This window comes from Nansenia antarctica (assembly GCF_963989245.1).
Source record: "Nansenia antarctica genome assembly, chromosome: 10".
Classification (NCBI taxonomy): domain Eukaryota; kingdom Metazoa; phylum Chordata; class Actinopteri; order Argentiniformes; family Microstomatidae; genus Nansenia; species Nansenia antarctica.
In genome coordinates this window covers 31,416,974-31,426,621 of record NC_137680.1, presented here as the reverse complement: position 1 = coordinate 31,426,621, position 9,648 = coordinate 31,416,974, and the positions used below count along the sequence as shown (strand labels likewise).

The 9,648-nt window shown below is 41.9% G+C and overlaps 1 protein-coding gene across 1 annotated transcript; it reads right to left on the bottom strand.

The window, feature by feature from the left end:
• Positions 1-4,807: 4,807 nt before the first annotated feature.
• lta (lymphotoxin alpha (TNF superfamily, member 1)) lies at positions 4,808-6,793 on the bottom strand (the record flags this gene model as incomplete). Its single annotated transcript, XM_080541186.1, has 3 exons — positions 4,808-5,190; positions 5,904-5,913; positions 6,659-6,793. The coding sequence occupies 3 exons, from the start codon at positions 6,791-6,793 to the stop codon at positions 4,808-4,810; spliced, it is 528 nt and encodes a 175-aa protein (XP_080397312.1).
• Positions 6,794-9,648: the final 2,855 nt, after the last annotated feature.

Below are 9,648 nucleotides of genomic sequence, written 5' to 3'. Positions count from 1 at the left end.
CCTCTTGATGGTGCCTTTTGTGTTGTCCTTCCAGGTCAGGTCATCCCGCATGTGCGTCCCCAGGAATCGGAGGGTTGAGACTCTCTCCACGCTCTCTCCGTCGATGAGCAGGGGCTGGATCTCGGACATTTTCCTCCTGAAGTCTACGATGATTTCCTGGGTCTTTGACTTGTTCAGCAGCAGGTTGTTAACCTTGCACAGCTTGCTCAGTTGCTCTACCTCATCCCTGTACGCCGCCTCGTCCCCCCCCGAGATACATCCCACCACGGTGGTGTCGTCTGCAAACTTTACGATGGAGTTGCTGGGGTGGACGGGGGTGAAGTCGTAGGTGTAGAGCAGGGGTCGGCAATTAGGTTTGGCCTCGGGCCAAATTTTTTTTGAGCCACTAGATGGCGGGCCCGAACTTTTTTTTTTTTTTTTTTTTTTTTTTTTCCTTTCCTAACACTAAAACTAGCAAGTTTGTGTTGTGATTCTCAACAACGTTGAAATGTAGTTTCACCCTTTTCCATAGTTTTGAATAATAAATGTGTGGACTGACGATGTAGCGCAGCCTAGCTTATTCTAATAATTATTTAACATACTTTCATTCTGAATGATTCCCCCCTCCTCCCAGACAAGGTCACATTATTATTGGATTGGTTGTTTGCGTGCCGGGTGAAGTTAGCTAAACATTTAACCTGCTAACTAGCAAGAGAAACATCATGTCACTCTCCAAAGGTGTAAAGAGGAAAGTTGACGGTGAAAACAGGGCATTTAAAGAGGAATGGACAGCGAACTATAATGTTCATCCTACCTGGTTTCATCAACGCAAAGCCGTTGTGAGACTCACATCTTCCGTGCTCACAATGTTCCCTTTCTATACATGCGAGTCGTCCTTTTCCTCAATGAATGTGATAAAGACGCACGAGAGGAATCGATTGATGCAAAAAAAAACTTGAGAACTGCCTGCGGATTAAAGTGACGTCCATATAACCAGATATCAAGCAAATACTGACCGATGGGAGATGCCACTTTTCACATTAAGTGAGTACCAAGCCTGTCGTTATTGTATTTAATAACCTAATTGTATTTTGTATATTTTGAATGAATGGCTCATTGTAATTATTATCCCTAATAGCGTGTTTGCTCTGTCGTTTCAGGAGCATAGGCCTATGCACCACCACCCCTTGCATAAGCGGATTACTTTTCTTTCTTTTCTTTTTTTCACCAATTTTGTTGTCAATGTTTTTCAGAATATTAAACTGAATTTGCTTTGTTACTGTTCATATGTGTGTTGCAGTCACATATACGTAAACATTACGTTTGAATTATTTACTGAGCTGGTGTTATTTTTTTCAAACCACACACGGCTATTTCAGCACTACACGTTGTCCACCTACTTATGATTCACTATGAGGGGTTCAGCGTCAGTGCGCTTCGGTGCACCCCGCTGCCTGATTGTCTGTCCCTGTGTCATTCACTCTCAACATGGATAAAAGTACAATAAGCATTATTCAGGTAGAGGTAGATTCTCTATTCCGACATTATAGGCGCTATATGTGGGACTGTCGGTCCGATATTGTAAAAAAAAAAAAAAAAGTGGATTCTCAAAATATTCTGCTGGGCCAAATATTATTGGTGATGGGCCAGCAATGGCCCGCGGGCCGCCTATTGCCGACCCCTGGTGTAGAGGTTGTAGAGGATGGGGCTTAGCACGCAGCCCTGGGGGGACCCAGTGCTGAGTCTGAGGGCTGTGGAGGTGTGGGGGCCCACCCGCACCCTCTGGGGGCGGTCGGTCAGGAAGTCCTTGATCCACGCACATATAGAGTGTGATAGACCCAGGTCTAGTAGTTTGGTCACTAGCCTGTCTGGAAGGATGGTGTTGAAGGCGGAGCTGAAGTCCACGAAGAGCAGTCTCGCGTAGCTGTTTCCCCTCTCCAGGTGGGATAGAGTGGCGTGGAGAGTCGTCGAGATGGCGTCCTCTGTGGACCTGTGGGCTCTGTAGGCGAACTGGTATGGATCCAGGTTGGGCGGGAGGCGTGTGAGTATGTGGGCCCGGACTAGTTTCTCGAAGCACTTCATGATGATTGGTGTGAGTGCCACCGGGCGGTAGTCGTTTAGGCAGCTCACCGTGCTTTTCTTCGGGACTGGGATGATAGTTGAGGTTTTCAGGCAGGATGGGACGGTGGCCTGGGACAGGGACTGGTTAAAGATGTTGGTGAAAACCCCGGCCAGCTGGTCGGCGCAGTCTCTCAGCACCCGTCCCAGGACGCCATCCGGCCCCGATATGTGTCACCCAGGGGAGGCTGGTGGAGGTAGAAATCGGAGGACAGGCTCATTGTAAAGAATGGAGTAAGGAATGGTATCAAATACGTGTTAGATACCTTTCCTTATTCCATTCCATGCATTACAATGAGCCCATCCTCCGATTTCTACCTCCACCAGCCTCCCCTGGTGTCACCATGTTACTGTGACATGTCACCTTTTTTTCATCTCTTGGATTGACTGCTTCCTTCCTACGTGCAAATACAAGCCAACCGCAATATCTTGCATAGAGCAAAGATGCAACAGAAAGATACAATCGCCACCTCACACACATCAACACACAATTTCTTATGTACTTTTTGAGATGAACTGAACTGAAAAGAGGGGGTCCAACCGGGTACTAGCAAGGTGTTCCTAATAAAGTGGCCGGTGAGTGTATATTAGAATAAGAATAAGTTGATCAGTGTTGAATCTAAGCCTGTGTACTCATATAGGTAGGAGCCAGTTCCAGGAGATCAATTGGCTGCCCATTGAGTCAAGGGTCACACAGACTATAGGCTTATAGTCTGGTACATACGATCCTACATGTGTGTGTTTATAGATTCAGAAGCCTGATAGGGAAAGGTACTTTTTCAAATTCAGAAGCTTCTGAGGTCAATAGTCTGCTTTAATGGATAGTGTGCCTCTGTTAACATTCCCTCCTAGCTCAATGAAGACAAACCAATAGTGTTTATTTGTGTATATCGTGTGAATAATGATTTCGTTTATTGATATGACTGAATAACCAAATTGATCTGCCATTGTAGCCTCCATTTTTCATCTGCCATTTATGCCCAACCTGCTTAATGTCATCAATGGAAATAAGTTTACATTATAAGTGACATTATTGTACTTTTATCCTTGATAATTGTTAATCTTTTGTTTGTATCTTGTTTTTAAATGATCAAATAAACTAAACTAAAGTTATTGTGGCTGAAGCTAATCCAACTGGTGAGGGACAGAGATTGAGTTTGCCAAGAGGGGTTAAGAGTGTGAACTACTGGTCTCTGTGGAGAGATAAAAATAGGAATTCACTAGTATGACGTGCACACACACACACACACACAATTTCCTGTTTTGTGCACCCCATTAGCTAGATTTATGCCATATATGGTGCCATTTTATGGTGCCGTGCTCACCAGTGCTTTTTCTCAGAATGTACCAAACTGTAGATTTGGCCACTCCCAATGTTCCCGCTATCTCTCTGTTTTTGCAGCCTAAGGATGGCCTGTTTCACTTGCATTGAGAGCTCCGTTGACTGCATGTTGTGCGTATTAAGCACCAGCCTCCAAATGCAAATGCCACACTTGGAATCAACTCAGACCTTTTACCTGTTTAATTGATAAAGAAATAATGAAAGAATAGCTCACACAGGTCCATGAAACAGCTTTTGAGTCAATTGTCCAATTACTTTTGGTCCCTTGTCTCTTTAGTCACTGTAACTAGAATACGTTTAGTTAAACAGCTAAAATAAAAAGAATTCCAAATGGACCTAACTGTATGTGGGCTCCTGCTGCAGCAAGCATTGGTGTACTGGTTGTAGGCCAATGATTTATATTAGGCTGCCATAAAGAACACATTCTATCAATATCTATACTCAGCCTTACACTCAATATCTATACTCAGCCCTACACTCAATATCTATACTCAGCCCTACACTCAATATCTATACTCAGCCCTACACTCAATATCTATACTCAGCCCTACACTCAATATCTATACTCAGCCCTACACTCAATATCTATACTCAGCCCTACACTCAATATCTATACTCAGCCCTACACTCAATATCTATACTCAGCCCTACACTCAATATCCTGGATGAATAAAGCCGGATGAATAAAGTGACATTTAACAGCAAGATTTATAAATCAATTAAAGCGTGTGTTTTCAGGCCTACTTCTGCATGTTATTGTTTGGATACGTCTCTGAATCAGGAAGGTCTGTGATAGAAGCGGATACTGAGATGAATACAAATGGAACGTGTGATTTTCTTGAATGGACTTATAGCGCCATCGTGTGGTCAGTAGTAGAAAGTAAAAGTCAATGAACTGACAAGCACTCAGATGATATCAAATTAGTTTATTACGGTATAATCAGCTTTATCTACGGCAAATTATTAATTTACCATCAGCAAATTCACAACGGTACATCCACAAATAGGATCAAAAGCATACACAAAAGTGTTACAAAATACTCTGTTTTCTCATAAATTATACAATCAAATGTGTTTAGAGAAACAATGCGTACAGGATGCAAAAAGTCACAGCACAGTGTTTACACCATTAATCTAGAACTTCAATGAAAAGTCAAAAGCTTACACACTGTCATAGTTTCAGTACCAACTCACTCAGTTTTTGAAATAGCAAATCTTGAACCAAGACCCTATCCATTCACCCATTCCTTGTTCTCAGTAGCAAAGAGAGCTGGTCCTACCTCATGGGGCCCCCTAAGCAAGATTGTGTAGGAGGGGCCCTCCTGAGTATAGACCCACCTAGTGCTGTATCCAGATAAGCCTGTTTGCTCAATGTTGGGGGAGCTGGTAAGCTCCCCAGTAGGTATTCTCTCCAAGAGACCTAAAAGGATTTTTGGAAGTTATGTCCAGGCTGACACTGTCACCTTCTTGGAGCCTAACTATTTTAGCCATCGACACACTGCCACCGTTCTTGCCTGTATACTCTGCTAGGCTAAGACTCCTCTTCCCTCTGTAAATACTGGGGTTGCCATTTCTGGACAGAGTCACCTCCCTTTTCGACTCCTCGTTGGCCAGCTGGGTGAACGTGACATGGGCGTAGAAGTAATAGAGACCCCCGGAAGTGGCGTGGACAGAGTTGTCGCGGAGGATGAGGGAGCAAGAGTCACAGTTAGGGATTTCGTTGTCAATCGTCCATAAGGAGGAGCCTATATCTATACCAGAAGAAAAGAAAAGGAGGATTCATGCATGCCCTCATCATCAGAACATATGAGTTATTGTAGGTATTTTTTGTTATTCCATCAAACCAATATATTACACCTCTCCAATGTCTTAAAATCTCTGTGATTAACTAAATATTAACACAACCTGTACAACACATACTACTGTATGTCACTCTTTAGGGTTAGGGTTAGTTACAGTGTATGTAAATATGAAATGTAAACATCTTTAGTCTACTTTGGAGTGACCAAGAGGCTTTGTCATAGATGGATACAGTAAGTTACAGTAATGTTGATATTGATATTCCCCCGTGTAATATTTATACAACCCATATACCGAAGACTTACACCAGAGGGAGCATGTCAAACTACCTCAGGTGAGGCTGGTGGAGGTAGAAATCGGAGGACAGGTTCATTGTAACGCATGGAATGGAATGAGGAATGGTATCAAACACGTGTTTGATACCATTCCTCAATATCAAACATGTGTATTTGATACCATTCCTTATTCCACCAACTTCCCCTGCGGTACATAGTGTAAAAATACAGCTACGGCCATGCATAAGTCCCTTGTATCAAAATATATAGGCCTATGCTGAACTTGTGATATACAGAAATATATATACAGAAGAGGGAAACTGCAACAAGCAAGAGATGTTTGACTGAAAAGTACAATCAATCAAATATCTACTACGGGAAGTGCTCACCTGTAGTTAGCTGGATATATGAAAAAGGTGGTCCTGAAATCCAAACCAAATTGCATTAGTTTCCTGTTTTGATTTCTCCATAGAAAGTTCGCATTTATGTGAATAATCATTTAATAAAGGCATTATGAAAAGAGCAAACACAATGCTTTACTCACCCTTTGATGAGTTCATGGCAGTCATAGAAGGGCCAGCTGTGAAAGACAAATAATATTCCAGTGTCTTGTGAATTGCCTTGACCAGTATAGTAATACACATGTTGATACAATGAGGGCAATATAACTGGCCTCACAGATGTGTATCAAGTGGACAAAATATTCTTAGAATTGGTGTTACAAGATGTTGGTGGTCAGTACTTATACTATACTATACTAATACTAATACTATACAATACAGTAAATCAGTAAATATACCTCCAAAACAACTTACTTGTAGGATTATGGTTTTCCTCCTCTGATGTAGATCTCATGTTCTTAATAAAATAAATGACACAGCGACAGGTTATCATCATCATCATCATTATGATCATTATCATCATCACCATATGAATGTTATTAACTAGAGAGGTACAATTTCTGTGGAAATTGTGAAGTGTGCTTGCCCTGAAATCCATATCGGGGTATTTAACCTAAGTTAAACACTATCCCTTGATATCGAACGTGTAAGTTCAAAACATAACATATATGTGTGTCGTTAAATCTTAGACCGTTACCATGGTAACCGGGTCTCAAGCCACTGTGTTAGCCAGCTGGACATACCTTGTCGGTCTTGTCAGTCGAGCTTAGTTTGGTTGATGTGAGAACTGCGGCCAGAACCACCATGGCTACCGTGAGGATCCCACACCACACCTGCATCAGCAGCAGGGATCTAGACGAATGCTGCAGACTCCCCATTCTCTGACAGAGGGACACACAACTGGCTATGAGGACCTCACCAATAGGTCAACAGATTACATTGTGAGTGTCAAATATTTGAGCACAAACTACCCTCTACTTTGGGATTTCACCTATGCTGGTGCATGGTTCCCCTTTTTGACCACAATGTTGCCCAGTGTAATCTAAGTGGTGGTTTGCATCTCTGTTGGTCTAATAATCAGAGGCTCTCTAACAACCTGGATGAATAAAAGGTTCAATAAATAAAATGAGAGAGAGGGAGAGATAGAGCTAGATAGATCACACGTTCTGAGTAAGCCTGCTTGACCCATATCTGCATGTGCTGCATAGCCAGTTGTTGTCAGGCCAACATTACATTAATGATGGAAGGTTGAGATTGACGTGAGGCCACACTGGTTGGCATGACAAACAACATAAATGGGAGCTGGCTAATAGCACATATCAGATCTGGGGCAACCGATCTAGCAGAGAGTTCAGTGATATGGCAATAGCAATCTGGGTTAACATAAAATCTTGGCATGCATAGTGAATGAGAGAGAGTTTCTGGAATATCCATGAGTGGACTGTCTATCATGGTGCAAGGTCTAATACAACATAAAGCACAGGGTTGTTTGTCTGAGCATAAGTTTCAAGTCATTTTAATATTTGTCATTTATCAGATGATGAATGGGATGTAACAGTTAGTGATTTTTCATTGCAGCATATTTCACCACATGCACCTCATATACTAGCTTCAGTTAGGAATTTCACATCATGCAAATAAAAATGGAAATACACATATAGCCTAATGGACCAACTGTCAATAGTTTGCTAACACAACTGAATACAGCAGAATTACATGAAAATAAGCTCCAACTCACCTAGTGTGTCTTATAGTGTCCGTGTACAAATAACTCTGGCTGCTACATGACTTTGAGAGACATGATCAATGGACAGGATTTCCCCCTCTTGACAGGACCTTGTAATGAAGATTCTATTTTTTTGTTGTGGTTGGAAAGAAAAGAGGAGGGAGGGACGGCATCATGAACAAACACACACTTCAAATTGGACCCTTATGAACACTGTTCACGTTTGATATTAGTTGTAATATATTGGATTCATATATTACATTCATGTATCATATATTTCATTCATTTTATTGAACAACTGAAAACTAAATCCAAATGTGTCACTTTATCATGTTCTATATTATTGAGATTTCAAACCTTCCTACAGAGGAACCAAGGTTGATAAACTGTCAATCTGTTCTTTCATCTCTGACAGATGACACAGTGTGCGATGACTGGAGTTCGAACTGGGTCTCCTGTGAGACATGCGCCTTAGTCCAATAAGCTAAAAACTAGGCATTCGTTTGGGGAGATAAGTGCAGGCAAGAGAAAGTGCCAATATCATAAGATACTGAAAGGTTTTGAGGTACTGTACCGATGAGAAAGGCACCGCATTCGCCAATAAGTGTGGGTGGTTTGTTATTTCCCTGCTTGTTTAGAGGTCAGTGTCAGTGAGTTTGACTCCCCCATAAATATGACTGGGGGTTTTCATCATGGTTTCACAAACCAACCTGGTTTCTCACTATGAGTGATGAAGTAAACATGTCAATCCTGTGTGACTGGTTCCTTCTTTGTTATGCCTGTTAAATCCATCCACCAAGAGTGTGTTTGTCTTGGTAGATTTCTATTTCACTTTCCTGTTCTTGGTTTTCATGCTCCATGGGACATCCCCAGTCAACCTGCCTGTGCTTTCCTTGGCTAATTAAATGTCACCAGATTCTTTATCTCCCTCTCTTTCTTATAGAAACACTCACATACACACACACACACACACACACACACACACAGATACACACAGTCATGCGCACACAGACAAAATCAGTTATTGCAGTTTAGGTGGTGTCCCCGTTTAGAACAACAAATTCACTAACAAGGCTCCTCATTATGTGTGTCTACATTTTCTCTAGAATACAGAAGTACATGGTGTGAGTGCACTACTGTTGCATGTTGAAAGCAGAAACCAATCTGCGGGGTTACTTTAGATGTCTCTGATTGTGGTATACCAGTAGTTAGCAGCCCTGGTCACGGAGAGCGACATGGTGTCCAGGTTCTGCATTTCTTCTGCAACCCAGTATGTTGTTGCTGGGCAAGAATAAAAGCAGCAGCTTTGCAGGACCAGAGTTGGCAAACATTGCTACTGTGCCAATGTTTGGCTTGTATTTAGCTCTGGTAATGAGATACCATGCAAGGGACATTTGGACTGCTTATTTTAGGGTACCCATTGGAAGCTTTTATATAAATGCTGTCACTGACCTTTGAGAAAGGATTCAGAAATGAAATCAGAAAGACACTTTATTGTCACTTTCTTTTTCTCACTTTTATTACTTATTATTGAATTGTTGATTGTTGCTGACTGCTGTTGTTGAGTGTGGAGATCCCAAAGGATTCAGAAATGAAAAGAAGAACACATTCAGTAAAAAGAGATGGGAAGGAAGGCGAGAGGAAAACTTCAAACCTGAAGAGGGAAATTCTCACCCTCACCCTGGAACACTCTGTACTTTCTCAGGTCAGTGTAGAGTTAGGGGGTGCATTTGTGGTATGTGTTTGCGCAGACCATGTCTCTATTCTGTAGAATTCCTCAACATGTGGGAGGAAGAGATACAGAAGAGTGATCATTTCGGGAATGTCAACTTTGTTTGACTTAGTGAATAGTGATGAAGATACTTGAATAGTGACATTGTTGGTTACTCATTGACGTTACCTCACCTCACTCAGCCTTGCATTATCTTCCCTGTCAGTGCCAACACCTACCAAATAGCATGATTCCCCCATTGAAACCCATGTTAAACTTTGTATTCCATCTGGCCA